The 18644-nt window shown below is 42.2% G+C and overlaps 1 protein-coding gene across 1 annotated transcript in view; it reads right to left on the bottom strand.

Annotated features, from left to right (window-relative positions):
• LOC149323474 (T-box transcription factor TBX15-like) overlaps nucleotides 1–18644 on the bottom strand; it is a 115009-nt gene that overhangs the window by 29532 nt on the left and 66833 nt on the right. The window contains exons 3-6 of the mRNA XM_089488979.1: nucleotides 13725–13826; nucleotides 10047–10218; nucleotides 4996–5163; nucleotides 3097–3161 (exon numbers count right to left, since the gene is read on the bottom strand). Of these exons, the coding sequence (XP_089345105.1) occupies nucleotides 3097–3161; nucleotides 4996–5163; nucleotides 10047–10218; nucleotides 13725–13826 (507 nt within the window). The remainder of the gene's footprint in view (nucleotides 1–3096; nucleotides 3162–4995; nucleotides 5164–10046; nucleotides 10219–13724; nucleotides 13827–18644) is intronic.

Here is an 18644-nt window from a genome sequence, read left to right as displayed (position 1 = left end):
AAAGGGAACCACATACTCTCAGTAACAACCCCTAAATTTGATTGCAGTTTCAGAGCCCTTTGCAAAGTCAGCAAGCAAATCAGAGAGCTTCAGTAACATGGGCAGTGGACCACTAGCCTCACTGTACAAAGACATTCTTAGCCACTATCAAAACCTGGTCCTTTGGGTTCAAGGTTAAATCCAGGGTTATGCCCAGATGATGAACCTGAAAGTTCAAGGAGAATGAGACCTCATGTGGGTCAGGTTACAGTCCTAGTGCTTGATAATGCAATGATTTCTTGTAGTTATTTCCAAATGTGTGTGCAAGCATGCAAATGTGCACATGTGTTTCTGTCTAGAATAAAACATACAATACTAATAAAAGAATTAATTAGTGGATTGAAGATAATCTCAAAATTCTTATTCTGTAAATTGTCAGCCATGATACTGAAGTTGTCACAGACAAAAGAGGAGAGGAGGAAGTGGGAGCAGAAACCTGAGGGAGTATGTGTTGTTGCTGTGCACCTTCAACCAGGTTCTGACTTGTGGTAACCCTAAGACAACCCTATCATGGGGTTTCTTGGCAAGATCAGAGAACCTCTGAGGCTAAGAGAGCATGACTTGCCCAAGGTCACCCAGTGGGTTTCCATGGCTGAGTGGAGATTTCAACCCTGGCCTCGAGAGTCATAGGCCAATGTTCAAATTACTACACCACACTGGCACTTTGATACAATTTACAAGCACTACCATCAGAGCTTGGGAAATTACTTTTAAGAAACAGCCGTAAAACTTGTAAAATGATGTTCTGGTTCCTAGAGTAGAATCTTGAAACTCTATGGATGGCCTCATCATATTTATTGCTCTTGAAAATTACTTTCCAAATGATGCTGTACTACTTGTGATATGTCATTTTCATTCCAGCTGAATAATCATGGTGTCCCATTAAACCTGGGAACTGTAATTTGATGAGAATTCTTTGTTTGTGGTCACCAAATCTATCATTTGTAGGATTTTCCAGGTGAGGAAATAACAATACCAAAGACAATCACTTCAGCACCATTTTAGTCTGTCTTACAAATGCCTTTTACTTTAACCTACCCATACAAGCGCACATGGTGTGTGATTTCTTTAAGGGATGCCTCTGAGAGTTTCAGCAAATTGTTGACTGAGCCCTACCATAAAATCATGGCAGAAACATCATTAAGAGGACCCAAACCTTCCTACTCAACGTGCTCTAATTCCTTCCTGTGGCTTTTCTTCCTTAAGCCCCCAAGTAGCTCTCTTTGATGTGTAATTCCTTAAAGATTTTAGTTCCCTTCAACTTCAGCAGAAAACTGCCCTGAGTTCTTCATAGCCTCAGTGCTGCAGCAATTTCCTGCCTTTCTCAGTGTTAATGAGCCACAAGTTTCCATAACTTCCAGCCTTTGGGAGGAAAAGGTCCAATTGCACCAGACAGACCTTGCAAAAGAAGAAGAAGAAGAAGTCTTTTTTCAGCCACCTCAGCACATGGTCACAGACCATGCTCATCATATAGCCATCTCCACAAAAAGCACTAAATATATGGTTACCACATCAGTACAAACAACTGCCTTACTCTTTCTTCCAGGAGAAAGTAAAACAATTGAAATTACAACATCAGTCCTGAGACCCTTGTTTTTTAGTTTTCTTTACTTCGGCGCATTACAGAACGGGCGGTCTGCCTGTGCCTTCATTTGCTGAGCGGAGGAGCCTCAGCAGCCAAACCGCGAGGCTCCTCCACACCACAAAAAAGAAGCCTACACATGGCACTTCTTGTTGCGGCGCACTAATGACGCCGCAAGGTGCCAATGGCACACTCGCGACATCATTAGCGCCACGTGATGTGTGGACACTAGGCGTCCGTGATGTCAAGATGGCGGCACCCATGTAGAACGGGCACCGCCATTTTGTACGTCTCCACGCCCTTTCCTAGCCCTAGTACATCCTGGGGACGTACTTTACGCCCGTGCGGAACAGACAAGATCAAGACAGATCTGAAGGCAGCAGTGCAATAGGCCACCAATGGATAAGGATTGCTGGCGAATGATGCTGTGTTTTGAGATGTTGTTGTCGTTGTATTACTAGTTTCTCATAAGCCACCATGAGAATCAGTGATAGGTACAGTATACGTTTTGAAAACAAATACAGTGGGCCCTTGGCAGTGGCATCCCTAAGGTTGATGTCACCCAGTGCGGTAACTCATGGTGTCACACCTCCTCATTGACCTCCTCCCATTTCATACCATACAAAATCCTTAGCAATTTTTTTTTTTTGCAGTAATGTTACTTGTAAATCGTAATTCCCATGTAGCAGTGGGTGTAATGCTAATAGTTGTGGCATAAACAACTAGCAAGATTAAAAATTTACCTTCAAATTACAATATCATATGCACAACCTAAATTATTTACATATGCATAGTGAAGATTTGGTTAAAAAGTGATGTTTTTTAAAAAAAATATTAAAAAGAATTTAAAAAATCAATTTTTTTAAAAAAATCAAATTTAAAATTTTGAAATTTGAATTTTAAACAATTCTGGGGCCTCTCCTTTCTCTTCCCACTGAGATTTACCCCACTCCCACCATCTCTTAAAGCATTTTAAAGGGAAGCAGATGAATGCCATAGCCCATTTCTGCCAAAATTAGGTATTTGAGGAGCGGTGGTCTCACAGCATTGTAGGGTGTCACTTGGTGCAGTCCTCATTTCCCTCACCCACCTAGTGATGCCACTGGCCCTTGGCAACCCCTGAGGTTAGGTTGCAGGACCCTCTGTGGATAACAACTCCATGGATGCTCAAATCCCATTAAATGCGATGGATAATAAAATGGTGTCCCTCATATAAAATGGCAAAATCAACGTTTGCTTTTCACAATTTATAAATATATTTAATATTTTGAAGCCATGGATGCTTGAATCAGTGGATAAAAGCTCTGTGGATATGGAGGGCAAACTGTAAGTGAATGTATTTGTTGCACCTAGGTGTTAGATGCACAACCTCTAAGTTTGTACATGTTCTACATCGGTCTTGCTGGAAAGCAATGATACAATGAAGTAGCATAGATGAGTTCATCTAAACAAGGAAGAGGAGATTAAGATCTTACCTGTTTCTTCCAGAATCCCTGAATCCTTTTGCAAATGGATTCCGGTCAATTTTTAGCCTTGTGATCTGCAATGGAATGCAAATTGGTTTTAAATTCTATTGTGATAAATTTTATTCTGTAACATCTGGTATAGTTTTTATTAGTCCATAATTGTCTTTTTTATACTGGTGCTTCATCCAGCCCCTTCATTTGTCAAATGCCAAACATTTGACAGTTTGCCAAACGTTAATAAAATATGAATATTTACCCTAATAATTTTTTTTAATAAACAGTTCTCAGGTGCTGGAAATTCTGACATGGTCATGCCAACTGAAGAAATCTAGAATATATATAACTCATCATCATTATCATTATCTTATTGGTAGTAAAAAGTATTATCCAATGTGGATAATACTAGATACAGTGCACTCTTTGTTTAAGCAGAGGATCCATTCTGGACTCCCCCGTGTAAAACAAATAACTCCTATGCTTGAGCCCATTTAAATCAATGGGGCTCATGCACACTGTGGTACAGCAGCACGCATGTGCCATGGGCACACACCCCATTTGCCCCTTCCTCCCCGCATATGCTAAAAGCCGCATATGACATGGGTACACTGTAATCAAGAATAGTCTCAGTCTAGGATATCTGAGAGAGTGTGTGTGTGGCACAGTGGTTTGAGTGTTGGATTACGACTCTGAAGATCAGGGTTCGATTTCCTGCTCAAGCATAAAATCTCACTGGGTGACCTTGGGCAAGTCACACTTTCTCAGCCTCAGAAGATGGCAATGGCAAATCCCCTCTGAAGAAACTTGTCAAGAAAACCTATGATAGGTTTGCCTTAGTGTCACCAAAAATGATGTGGAGGCACAAAACAACAAAACTAAGGCCTGTTACAGACTGCCAAAATAAAGCTACTTCGGGTCTCTTTGGAGGTATGCTATTTAAATGATGCATGGGTCCTAAAAGTCTGGAGGTTGCACCAAAGCCACACTCCATTCCTAAGCACTGGAGTGTAGCTTTTGGTGCAGCTTCCGAATTCTTAGGATGCAGGCATCATTTAAATAGCATACCTCCAAAGAGACCCGAAGCAGCTTTATTTTGGCAGTCTGTAACAGGCCTAAGATATCTGAATAAGGTTGACCTTCTCATAAAATCTTGTACAGCACTGCCACATTTTCCACTTTAGGCAACTGTTGGTGTGTTTAACTGGGTGTACCACTCCACGGGATGCACACACCCCTCTGGGATATCACCTGTGCAGCCCACACTCCCTGCACCCGCTAGTGATGCCACTTAGTAGGATCAGATCTAATGGTTTGAAGTTACAAGAGAGTAAATTTCAACTGAAGTGCCAGTTCGATGCATTTCCTCCATCTCCCACTCCCAACAAACCACAAATCCCAGAATTCCATAACTTGCAGCCACTGCAGTTAAAGTGGTGTCAAACTGGATTATTTCTGTGGTGTGGATGCAGCCTGGTTTAAAGCAGTGAACTAGTGAGCTCAGAAGCTTGTTCCCCCCGTCTAGCCATTTGTCACATTTACTGGAGATAGAGGAAGTGTATCTAACTGGCACCAATTAGGGTGGCATCAACTCACCCACTAACCCCTCTTCTCTAAAGCGCCTCCATCTGGAGACAGCAACAGCATCTACAGGCAAAAAAGGTGGTGATGGTGAGAAGAACATGAGATGAAATACTCCCATGTTCTCACCAGCAGATTGTGACACGTTTCCTTTTGTTGGACTGAAATCTGTTGTCTATTGGTTTCAGTAAATGATTGCCATTTTTGTAGCTTGAGAAATAAAAAACGAAAAGCATGCAGTTAAGTTCATTTTCACAAATTAATGCTTTTGTACAGACAACCAAAATCTAGAGAGTATGTAGCATGTCGTTTCCAAGTTATCTTTCTCACTACCTGTTGATTTTGATAAGCAGTGACTGTGGTGAAGACGGTCTCTGGAAAGCTGAAGGTTTTCACTCCATCTCCAGTGGGAACTGGCTTTGTGGGGGCCAGGTCACTGCTAAAGTCCTTGCGGATAACGTGGACACGAGGTTGATACTTGTGCATTGAATGCAGGATTATCTTTTTAAAAAAGCAGAAGAAAGAGAATTATTTGAACTGCACTATTCAAAAACAAGATGGGTACTGATGAAATGACACCAATAATGTTAAAATACTGGGGATTATAACCAGTGGTGGTTGGTGGAACATACAATGGCATACCTAGAGCCACAGGTGGGTAAAGTCAGTGGCTACCATAGACAGGGCAGAGCCCATCTGACAATGTAAAAGTCAGAGACGTTCCATTTCTCAGATGGGAAAGTTGTGATGATATCAGCTCTGTTTTATGAACCTAAGCATGATCCACAGCGGCTAGCTATATTTTGTAAACCCAAAGAGAATATGGACTCCTACAAGCACGTCTGCTACAAATTTATTCCCAAAAGCCATTCCAGAAAATACAAAGTTATCAGACTGAAAGATTATCTGGTTCTCCCCACCATTTGGACATTTTCTCCACCTTTCTGGAGTTGAGGAAATGCATAATTTTGCACAGTTCCTCTTTAAAGTTGCTCTTTTTGTAAATAAAATAAGGAACACAAACTATATGTTTGTAAAATACAGAGAGAAAGAGCATGGAAAGAGCACACTTGGTAGATGTTAGGAATCAGACAAGGACAAAATAACTGGGCCAACAGAGACATGTTAACCGAAAGAGTTGACCATGGCTCCAACACCAGCCAGCCAAAAACACAAGCAGGCAAACAAAGACAGAGATCAAGTTTGAATCAACCTAAATGTTAAGAAGAATGCATACGACATGCAGTTTAAACCATTTTCTCTTTTACAACAGGAATTACTCAGAAACGACTTAGCAATCAGACTGGCAAATTAAGCTAGTGTTTACCTTCTAATGACTAATCACAAAACAAAGCACCTTAAATGCAAGCTATGTACAAACGAAAAATAATGAAGTATGACAAACAGACATCTTTCACAACTTGGGGTGCACCTCTGCAAAATATGTGACAAATGCATCTTCTACTTTGCTCCCTTTTTCTGTTGCTTACTTTAACTCCCAAAGAAGTCATCTCCATCTTATCATCAGTCCCAAATCTCATGGTATATTAAACTGCATTGTTGTTGTTTTTTTACGAAGAAGGGATACAGATACATTTAAAAAGAGGAAATAGGAGAAAACAACTGTGAATAAAGGTTTTATTTCTTTATCTAGGGGACTGCCACACTGTACATATTTCCCTGGTTTTAAGCTCCACTAAAAATGATGGGGATGTATTATGCTTTTTAGTTTTTCTTTAAATTGATTTCTGTTTGCCTTGCTACTCCAGTCTGATTTCACACAAATATGTGAGTGGGGGCATCCTCTTTCTCCCCACTTTGTCCCTCTTTCCTCTGGTGCTGGAGCCTTCACTTAATTCAAGCCTGGCATCTTGATTTTTTCCATTTCTCATGTTTTTCTCTGCTGCTGACAGCATCTGGTCAAATCTGTCATGAGTTATGTGTATGTCTGGGTAATTGGTTATTAATGTAGTCATATAAGCGGTATCAGTTTAAACCTGTGTAATGTGTGTGTATTATGGACATAGAGAATTATGAGAAGTGTAGTGTTGGGAAAGAACTTTAAAGGTGGCTTACAATTATGATAATTGCTTGGTACAGAAATGCACAGATGTGTGTTGGATGAGGTTTTCACAAAAGAAAAGATGTAGAGAGTGGAACAGATAGTGTTTGAGGGGGCTGAGAGATTAGACTGAGTAAGTAGACTGAGGACATTGAGAAACTGGAGCGTGTCCAAAGGAGGGCGACAAAAATGGTGAAGGGTCTGGAGACCATGCCCTATGAGGAACGACTTAGGGAGCTGGGGATGTTTAGCCTGGAGAAAAGAAGGTTAAGAGGTGATATGATAGCCCTGTTTAAATATTTGAAAGGATGTCATATTGAGGAGGGAGCAAGCTTGTTTTCTGCTGCTCCAGAGAACAGGACCCGGAACAATGGATGCAAGCTACAGGAAAAGAGATTCCACCTGAACATTAGGAGGAACTTCCTGACAGTAAGGGCTGTTCGGCAGTGGAATGCACTTCCTCGGAAGGTGATAGAGTCTCCTTCCTTGGAGGTCTTTAAACAGAGGCTGGATGGCCATCTGTCAGGGATGCTTTGATTTGGATTTCCTGCATGGCAGGGGGTTGGACTGGATGGCCCTAGTGGTCTCTTCCAACTCTACGATTCTATGATTCTATGATTCTATGATTCTAAGATTTTACATGGATATGTATTGCTTTATTGGGAAATCATAGCCAAGCTTGCAAACTTTTAGGCAAAGGAAGGTGAATAAGGGGTTGTGGAACTGTCTTCCTACTAACACCTACAGTTACTGGAATAAAGTTCTTACAGTTTGAAATATAGATGGGTGGTTCATTGAACTGTGAAGGGAAGGGCAGTTCTTGACAGCTGCCCACACTGACACAGGGTCCACTAGTGATGGTGTTTTTATGTCAGAGGAACTATAAGGAACCTAAACCAGATGAGTGCCATATGTCCTATGCATGACAGGACATGGCATAGTCATCTCCTCTCCCCAATTCAACTGATCTAGATCAGGGTTCCATTCCTGCAGTTTATGTTGCCAAACAGTGACCTATCGAAACATATTTTAGCAATTTAAATTACCAGCACAAAGGCCAAAAGGATCAGGGCTGTAACAGAAACGCAAAAGATTCGCATCCTTCCAATCTAGATCAGGCATCTCACTAACTGTTGTGTAAAAAAAACAAAAACATAATTGACACACACACTTCACAATTTCTTTCTTAAAGCAATAAAAATTAAAAATTAAGGCAGGCCACTACAGACTACTCCACTTACAAGAATGAATCAGTCAGCTTTTTTAAAAAGGCAAAGCTGACTCTAAGCTCTCCAGGCAAGATTCCTAGAGCTTCAGTTGAACGTGTCCAAACTCAGAGAGTGACTCATGTGAGTCAGGAATCAAAGCGTGCAAATTCAAGTCAAAGTTTATAAAATGGTTAAAGGAGTCTGGTTAGGAATATAGGTGACCAGCACAACATGGAGAAGTATAAAAAGATGTTCTGACTGCCTCCCTGTTACAAACCACAAGAAGAAAAAGGCTAAATTGAAGTGTGTTGGGTCACAATGAAGGCTGCCTTTTAATAGGAGTTCCATAGGGGAAGGTTTTCTAGAGGGTTATGTGGGTGTATCCAGGCCACTGTGAAAGGATGCATTGCAGTCAAATTAGGGTTGCCATTTGTCCTGGAAAATCCCAGATTTAAGGAACTAAAGATGTCCCAGCCAGCTGGGCCAGCTGAAGCAGTAAATCCCAGATTTCTCCTTTGTCGCAGGCCAAGGGATAGGTTAAAATGTGGCAGTGGCAATGAACCATGAAATCCTACAAGAAGGCTGGCAATGGTGGGAGCCTCAGCCTGGCCTGCAGGCTCCAGTTACTACTGCGCGTTGCCACCTCATTCTTCCATTTCCTCCCTGCTTTCCCCATATGGTGGGAAAGGAAAGGAGGAAAGAAGAGATGGCCTTGTGTTGTGTGGCAATTGTGTTGGGGCCTTGAGCCTGGGGCTACATAGAATGGTGGAACTTTACTTCCAAACAGCCTCAAGAGAGTAAAGGGAGTGCTTTTACTAGCTGAGACTGCTTAAAAGATTCTCTCTCTTCCCACCAGCTGGGGGAAAAGAAGAAGGAAAATGAGCTCTTTGCTTGGTACTGATACTGGAGCTGAAGCATAATGGTAAAAAAATTGCAATGATTAATGTGTTGAATTTGCATAATCAGAATGCAAATTAATAATATTCATAATTACAGTGCACCCACACCAACTGCGGGCTTGCCAGCCACATTCTGAGCTTACGTGGAGGCAAGCCTCGGCTTTTTCAATGGGCACACACACACGTGGTGGTGCAAACAGGAGTACGCGCCCATTGAAAAGAAAGGGACTTAAGGTCCCAGGCTTTTTGCTATCTGTGGGGAAGGGGTCTGGAACGGATCCATGGATAGCAAGGGTGCACTGTATAATAATTTGCATAATATGTAAATTAGATTCCTGGATATGAAGAACTGGAATATTGCAACCCTAAGTCAAGTGGATCTCTGCTGGCTGGAATAGACAGAAGGTACCAAGCCATAAAAACACTATTGGTCAGCAGTCAGATGCATAGTGGAGATGTAGAAACAGACAGCAAATTCTGGAGGGGATGCTGTTGCCTGGATAAGAAGACTGGCTCTGCCATGCAGGAAAGTGAAGCAACATGCTTCAGGAGAGTGGAGATGTAGACAAAAGCAGAAATTGCTATCTTTATAGTGGAGCAAGTTTGTCCTAGCTAAGGAAAACGAATGCTCACAATTTTTCATGTACTATGAGAAAGACACATCAAGACACCACAGTAAAAATATGCAGCTGCCATGAGACTTTTCATTCCCCCCAAAACAAAAAGCCCAACACCTATTTACATCATCAGCAGTAGCAATGAAAAATCTAACATTATTTGTGCACACACAAAAAGTTGGATTCATACAAAGCATTGTATTTGGTACCCAAAATTTGTTTTGTACAAAATACTATACTTGGTTTAAAAAGCCAAACACAAAAACAAAATAAACCCTTTGTGCAATTTTCACAAACCAGCCCAGAAACATGAAAAATCCTTTACAAAAATTATTTGGGGCAGTGACACACTTTCACCCAATGCTGGTGGAGTTCTGTCCCAATTTGTAGAAAAAAACATCCATATGAATGGGGAAAAAAGCAGAGAACAGATGTTTAAGCAGGCAGAAGAATAATCATAAAAGCTATGGTGCTTGGCAATGGAAGGGTACTGTGGGCATTAGATGAATTATTATTGCACCCTAGTAGGTAGTGTTGAGAGCTGAGTGTGATGGGACTACAGTGAAAGACAAGTGGAACATACTTGTTTCTGACTTACATGGCCTTGGTCATCTAGCTCATTGTTAGTCAGTTTGAGTTTATCAAAACTGACCACTTGCCGCATCCAGGTGTCTCCAGATGCCAGTGAGTCGGGGTGAATATAAACCCTTGGAGGCACTGGAGAGTCAGCGTTGCCGGCTACCATCCACTTGGAGCTGTGGTACACATACCTGTGAGAAAGAAGGGTGGGAAGAGAGACTTTGCTACTCAAAGTATATGCACATGTACACACAAGTAAACATGCCCCCTGATGCTTCTTTCTCTTCCTTTCTTTTCTTCTGCACTCAGCAAACAGCATTCAAACTTTCAGATTATATGTGCAGGAAGGAAACTGTGTGCTTTATCTTTAATGTAAACCAGATGATACCTGGAACCACTTCCCCACTTTTGCATCTCTATTAATCCTCTTTTTCAATTACTGTCCCTAGAAAACTGCAGATGGTGCAGACTAATTGGTTAGCCCAACTAATCCACAGATGAAAGCTTTTAGATATACCAGGGAATATTTCATTACTTGCAGATGACTCCTCTGTTGCAGTCTGCACCTGCAGATGTCTTATGCTTTTCAGTTTACAACATGGACATCCATGATTTCATCCCTAATACTTCTTTGTGCAGTTTCCATATTGGCTGCTATGATTTTAGAGTCTACTGGATTAAAGTAGAACCATTAGATCGACTACCCCACATCATTACATGACCAAATTCCCACGTTCACCTAGCTTGGCACAGATGCACCAACGTGGCTAACATCCGAGAGATGGTGGTTAAAATACAGAAGGAGCAGACCAGCCAGTCTGGACAGGATCTCTGAATGACCTCATCTGACATTTAGTAATCCAAACAAGCTCATACAAAACCAACTGAACTGCCTGACTGAGGAGGCATCTGGCAGGAGCAAGTGTAGTGACAGTCATATCCTGTTCTACTAGATGATGGCAAATAAACAGTTTTGCAACACTGAAACTGCAATAAATAGTCCAGAATCATCTTCTTTGTCAGGAGCTAAAGTCTTCAGATATGCCCTGTCTTAGAAGAGTTTTAAAAGTTTTAACAAATCTTTGTGTTGCTCAGAAACACTGCACATTTCTGGGTTTTCTGGGTTCACTTTACTTTTGGCCAAAGGGCCTCTGTTGCCAGCATGTTGGGCCTCAACTGTGCCTAACTTTGATAGAGAAGAAACTGGACCTACAGTGTGTTTAAAGTGGTACTACTATGTGCAATTCCAGCTCCATTCCACATGCTGATCAAGCTCTAGTGAAATGGCATCTATCTATTGGAGAAGGGCAATGATATCTATTTGAAGGACATCATAGCAAGGTTATCAGACCTCTTCGAAGCTGTTTTAACAGTGTAGATGGACATATTCTTGAGGTATTCTCTTCAATGGCCCTTTCTACCATAGCAAAAGTAAGCACTCTGAACACTACTGGAAAGCCCAAGCAACTGGTATGGGACAACAGCTGTATCCTGTCTATATTATCAGTCTAAGAGCCCTGTTATCTCTGAATTGTTTGCCATTCTTTCCCCCATGTTCTGCTAAGCAGATGGGCTTGGCATTGTTCTTTCAGTGCAATAATGAAGGAGAGAAGGCTCTGTGTGTGTGTGTGTGTGTGTAATATTATTTGGCAGCACCAGAGACTGTACACATGCAATATTTGAGAAAGTGTATCAGGCATGCAGCTGTTTTTACACAGTGTGGCATAGTGGTTTGAGTGTTGGACAATGACTCTGGAGCCCAGGGTTTGAATCCCACCTCAGTCATGAAACCCGCTAGGCGACCTAGGACAAGTCACACTTTCTCAGCTTCAGGGGAAGGCAATGGCAAAACTCCTCTGAACAAATCTTACCAAGAAAACTCCATGATTTAGGCCTTACGGTCACCATAAGTTAGAAATGACTTGAAGGCACAGAAGAACAACAAAGTGCATCAACAGAATTCTAGCCAAAGTTTTATTTCACTTTACATTTGATATACCATGAGACAGCCTGACTCACTGGAAAAGTTAATAAGGCTTACCATATATACTCATCTATAAGTCAAGAAATTTATGCCCAAAAATTGACCCCAAAATCCTGGGTCAATTTATATACAGGTCAGTATGGTAATGCCAGTGATGGCAGCTCATTCAGTGATACACACACACCTCTCCAACTTTCTCTCCATGCCTGGGAATGGGCTGCTAGAAGCAGGGATCGTGCAGGGTGTTTTTTTATTTCTATGGGAGCAACATCTGATCCAGTCACAAATACACACATATCTTCCTCCCCACTTTCCCTAATCCAGCATGCACATACACTTTTTCTCCCTCCCTGCCTTAGCTCTTTTTTACATTTGGCTCTCCCCCAACTGACACTTCACCCCCATCTCCTCCTCACCTTCTGTGAGAAGACAACTGTGTATGGGCCAGCAGTAAAAAGCTTCCTGCTAGGATCCATGGATGTTATAAATTGGGTCCATGGATTCTACCAGATAATCATGTATATCTGTATGTGCAAGTGTATACTTGGATGCTCATATACATAGCTGAGTGTGGTTGTTTTAACTATAACGGGATACAAACCGCCGCGCGGGAGCTGCAACAGCCATTTCGGAGCTTCTTTCCGCGGCGCACTGATGACGTCGCGAGGCGCTGCTGGCGCATTCGCAACATCATAGGCGCCGCGACACGTCTGGACGCTATGCATCCAGTACGTAAAGATGGTGGCGCCCATGTGGAAGGGGCGCCGCCATCTTGTACGTATTCTATATGTACTAGGGTTAGGGGGTGCGGAAGCACCGCCCCTTCCTAACCCTAGTACGTATAGAATACGTACTATATGGCGGTTTGTATCCCGCCTATAACTGTTTGGCTGATCGAGCATGTAGGAGCTAAGTATCTCCAGGTGGCTGTTATCAGTTAAGGCTTTGAGAGTTTAGCTTGCTGACTTGGAGTGTTAGGTGTTAAGGGAGATTGGCTTGGGCTGAGGGTGTGGGGTGAGCTTTACAATTGCTTATAGGTGTGATGTTAGGTTGGGTTGGGCAGTCTCAGCTTAGATGCTGAATAGAGTGGATTGCTGACCCTGGTTCCTTCAGTAAAGCTCTGCTTATTCAACACAACGCTGGCTGATTGAGTGACTGGAGACAAAGTCCCTGTTCTGACACTTCCATTCTGGGGAGAGTGTACTGTAAAAGTAGGCTTCTTGCCAGGATTGAAGGGGCAGAGGGCACTTGTGACTGTTTAACCCCACTCCAAGGAAAAAAATGGATGCAACCAGGGCTCTTTGATGCTTCCTCATTGCGCCAGAGAAACAATCTCTGTTCGCTGCCAGGGAAACACTGAATAGCCACAATGGACCTGAGGAGCCTCAAAGTTTTACTCTGAACTTATACAAAATCTTTAACTTTGGCCTAAAACTTGCCCTCGACTTATACCTGAGATCGACTTATATATACGGTAATAAAGGCAGGAGGAAAAGAAGAAGACCTCATGACAATTGGATGGGCTTGAGTTTACAAGATCTAAGCAAGTCTGTGAACAGCAGGGTCACTTAGAGGTCTCTTATTCATAGGGTCACCATAAGTCAAAAATAACTTGATGGCACATAACAATAATTAGTGGAGAATGTGTCTCTCCATCACTCTTGTTCTCAATTGAGTACTTTAAGAATGTTTTCATTCTTTAGCTGTCCTTACCTGTACCTCTTGTTATCCACAGGCACTATGTCCATTGCAATGTAATACTGCTGGTGAGGATCCAGTCCTGTAATCTTCACTCTCATTGCAGGAAACATTCTTCTACACACAGCAAGAAAGAACAAAAAAGAGTGTGGAGGGAGGAAGAAAGAAAGAAATACAGTAAACATGATCAGCCTAAGAGAGCCTGAAACAGGAATGTACCTCCTCAGTGCATTATCAATGATGGAATGATTGAAATTCCCTTCTACTTTTAAGCCCTCTTAGCCCAGGACTGCAACTGGCTGTGGTCATTCAAGGCTTTGGGCAGATATCTTGTCTTCCCCAGAGCTGTTAACTGAGATCCTTTTAGCTGGAGATACTAAAAACTGAACTTTATAAATAGTATGTGGTCGTTCTAGCACACTTTGAGAAGCTTGAAGATACAGGCTAGAGTTAGGCAATCTTAGGCCTTGTTGCACTCAGAGTAGCCCAGAGTACACTGGCCTCAAAGCTGTTCTGTCCTCCCTTGAGAGCAATTACCTGGCTCTCCAATCTTGTACTGGGGCAGCTTTTTGCATGGATGTCCCACTGAACTGGTCAGCCTGTCCACCGCTGCCACAGGCCATTAATTTCTCAGGTCAAAACAAGGCACCTCAATCTGTCCTCACAGCAACTGGTGGCAGTGGCAGATGTAGCTCAATGGGACACTTGTGCAGACAATCACCCCAGTGTAGAAATGGAGATAAGAGGTAAATTATTTTAATGTGTATTAATAGTATTGTACCCCAGGCTGTTGCTGAACATGCCAGATATCATCTGTACTGCTCACAACAGAACTGGAGTTTGGGCCATGTATTGTCCAAATAGGACAAAGCCAAAATAAGGGGAAAGGGTGCCTTTTGGCCTGTGCAGACAAGTCCTTAATCCATTTAATCATTCATTCATTATTCCCAAGTACAGTATTCCCTCCGGATTTGTGGAGGTTAGGGGTGGAGGCCTCCTGTGAATCCAAAAAAGTTGCAAATAACGGGGATGGAGGAATAGTGCACACATGCATTTCCTTCTGAAGCCTCAAACAGCTCTTCCAAGCTGTTTGAGGCACTGGAAGGGCAGGGGAGCATGTGCTGACTGCTTCCTCCTTCAATCACAAGATTTGAGAGAGATCCCCGGACCTCTCTCAAACCTTGGGAGTGAAGGAAGGAGGGTGTTCTGGCTGCTTCCTCCTTCAGTCTCAAGGCTTGAGAGAAGTCTGGGGACCTTTCTCAAACCTTGGGAGAGAAGGAAGGAAGGCGTGCTGGTCTTCATGCACTTACATCCCATTTGCCTTCAACCCTAAACATTTCTTTTCCGGGGACTGCCCCTCTTTTCCTCTCCATACCAACGATTCTCATAGAACCATTGCTTTTCTCAGAGAGTACAGTCACCAGTGGCTATTTACTCCCATAGCTATCTACATTTAAAAAGCACTTTGACACTGCTGACACAGAACAAACAATGTGGAAGCACAGTTGCCTTCATGCCCCATTTTTATTCCTCTGGAAGGCAACCAATTGTTTAGTCAACTTCTGTTAAAAACATAATGGTGAATTAGATCAACCTTTGTTCTATTGCATTGAGGCCATTATCTTTTTAGCAACAATGGTCAAAATCTTTGGTTATTTCACTAAATATATATATATATGTACAAGTGCAGTTTCAGAAAGGTCAGTCATATGAACAATAACAGCAGCACTGATATGAGCAAGAAGCCAAATTAAGGTTGACAGAATAGGTGCCAAATGCCTTATTTCTTCCTCATAGTAATTTCAATTTCTGATATGTTTGTTCTCCCAACCAACAGCAAACAAACAATATTATGAAGACAAATAGTGGGGGAATGGGGATTGTGTAAACATTTTGTTCTGCAAAATATGCTCATACCATTTCATTGGCTTTTATGAGTAAATATATAGAACAACGTGAAAGTATGGGCCAGGCACCTTCTGCCCAGTTTTCTACTTTGCTTCCAACTGTTACCCAGTATCCCTTTTTAATATCTTTTTAAAACCATCTGCAGGCCCTGTCAGCTGCCATAATCAACTATTATTCAAGGTTCCTGAGTCTGCTTCCATTGAAGTCCTGGCTGAATTTGCTGTAGCAGATTAGGACTGCAAAGTATAGCAAACAGACACAATATTGGACTGTGCTCAAGAAGAAAAAAATGCTTTTGCACTAGTATAAGAACCTGCCAAAATTTTATGAAGCATCACCTTTAAGAACATGGTGTTTCACATTCTACTATCATCAATCACTTTTCTATTTGGCTGTAGGCAAATCAGTTGAAAGTGGTTTGGTTATTGGTTGTAGGTTGGAAGCATAGAGCTTGGAATTGGTTCTTTTAAAACCAATTTAGGCAGAATGAGATGCAACCACTTGTCTGAGGAATCTTGTGATCTCCTGCTCCACCTAGCTGCCACTTCTCTTATTTCAGACCATTAAAGTGGAGAGTTTTTGATTGAAAATCAGTGTGGTATAGTGGTTTCTGTGTTGGATTGCAACTCTGGAGACCAGAGTTTGATTCCTACATAGCCATGGAAACCCACTGGGTGACCTTGGGCAAGTCACACTCTCTCAGCCTCAGGGGAAGACATTGGCAAACCTCCTCTTAGCAAATCTTGCCAAGAAAACACCATTATAGGGTTGCCAAAAGTCAGAAATTACTTGAAGGAATACAAAAACAATCTGTTGATTACATCTAATGCTATAAAATCCTCCAGTTTAATGAGAGAAGTGACAGGTAAGTGGAGCAGTAGATCACACATTGCAACAGTCTAGTCTTGATGAGAGCTAGTGTGATGTACCAGCTTTAGTGTTGGGCTAGATAGGACAAGAGTTCAAATCCCTCTCGGTCATGGAAAACCAGCAGATGACCTTTAGGCAACTCACATTCTCTGAGCCTCAGAGGGTGCCAATGGCAAATTCCTCTCCTAACAAATCTTGCCAAGAAAACCTTGTGATAGGTTCAATTTAGGGATGCCATAAATTGGCAATTACTTGAAGGCATGCAACAAGAACAAATCTGTTGATAAGAGAACCAGTGTGATGTAGTAGTTTGAATGTTGAACAATGATTCTGGAGGCAGGGATTTGAATCCCTGCTTTGGCATGGAAACCCACTGGATGGCCTTGGGCAGGTCACCTACTCTCAGCATCATAGGATGACAATGGCAAACCCTCTGTAAAAAAAACCTGCCAAGAAAACTCTGTGATAGATTCACCTTAGGGTTTCCATAAGTTGAAAAAACCTTGAGACCACACAACTATAACAACAACAACAACAACAACAACAACAACAACAACAACAACCATCTTGATGAGAGGAGGCCAAGGCACCAGATTCCATTTGATATTGGAAGCTGAGCAGGGTCAGCTCTTGTTAGTACTTTGATGGGAGACCAACATGGATGGAAAGGACATCCAAAAATTTCTCCCAACCTCTTCTTTCATTTTTAACGGTTGAGGGGTGGGATTGCACGGTGTCTGTCTGTATTTGTATTAGGCCTTATTACCCTAAAAGTAGCAACTCCCATATAATCTAGGAAACTAAGCAGGGTCAGTTCTATGGAGGATTTGGATAGGAGACCACCAATTAATTCTAGGCTATATTTCAGCAGAAGGAGTTGACAGCACCACCTCCGAGGAATCCTGGCCAAGAAAACCCTTTGAAATTCATGGGGTTGACAGGCAATGTAAAGGCATAGACACACAAACACATCTGTTGATGACTGTATCTCACTTGCTTTACAAACAAACATTTATAGGAGTGCAGACAAATTTCCTACAGGTAGAAAGGTTCTGGGCAGTTCAAACTATGTATAAGCAGAAACCAAAACATCATTCTGAAATAAATAATTTGCATATCTGAGGAGGCCTCATGGCTGAGAGTTTGAACAGAATCTTTGGCCTGTTACAGACTGCCAAAATAAAGCTGCTTCGGGTCTCTTTGGAGGTATGCTCTTTAAATGATGCATGGGTCCTAAGAGTCCGGAGGTCACACCAAAGCCACACTCCATTCCTAAGCACTGGAGTGCAGCTTTGGTGCAGCTTCCGGATTCTTAGGACCCATGCATCATTTAAACAGCATACCTCCAAAGAGACCCGAAGCAGCTTTATTTTGGCAGTCTGTAACAGGCCTTTAAAAAGAAAGACGGGTGGCTGTGTAATGGTTTGGGTCATTTCCACCATAAGGGCTGATGTATTAAAGTTGCCAAGTCAGATGAGAACAGAAAGCTGGATTTTCCAATTCTTAGGTGAAGATAGGAGACCGTAGCATGTATTTAAACATACACAGCAGATTTCTGTGAGCTAAGCAACTTCACGCTCAAGGATCAGGATGACTATAAGGCCAAGAGAGGCAAAGCACTTTCTGGGGCACTGCAGGGAGCACAGAGGGAGACATCAGGAGGTTCATCTGCACACCTTCTGTTTGAAAGAGGATGGGAACCTGGCAATATTAGTGTTTACCTTGTGTTCCATGGTGATTAACAGGAGAAGAGGAGTTCTCTCTGAGCTTCAAAATATCTTGCACCTGGAGGAATCCAGGATTGGTGATTATCCCACTCATCTAAACCTATGTGCCTAATCCAGTAGTTTGTCTTCAGTGCTTGGAAGATACCAGTGGAAAATTGCATGATCACCTAACAATTTCTTCATGCATTTCAGGAAAGATAGGCCCCATACAGACAGGCCAAAATAAAGCTGCTTCGGGTCACTTTGGAGGTATGCTATTTAAATGATACATGAGTCTGGAAGCCACACACCTAAGGACTAGAGCATGGTTTGGCGCAGCTTCCAGCATTATAGAACGCATCCACCATTTGGGTCCAAAGTGACCCAAAGCAGCTTTATTTTGGCCAATCTGTTTGGGCCCATAGATTTTCTTTCATTCACAGCCAAGTCA

The sequence above is a fragment of the Sceloporus occidentalis genome, unplaced genomic scaffold, assembly GCF_023333645.1.
Source record: "Sceloporus occidentalis isolate IW3139 unplaced genomic scaffold, rSceOcc1.0.p SCAF_1, whole genome shotgun sequence".
NCBI lineage: Eukaryota > Metazoa > Chordata > Lepidosauria > Squamata > Phrynosomatidae > Sceloporus > Sceloporus occidentalis.
Note: the sequence above shows the minus strand (reverse complement) of the source record. Positions and strands in the feature narration are given on the sequence as shown.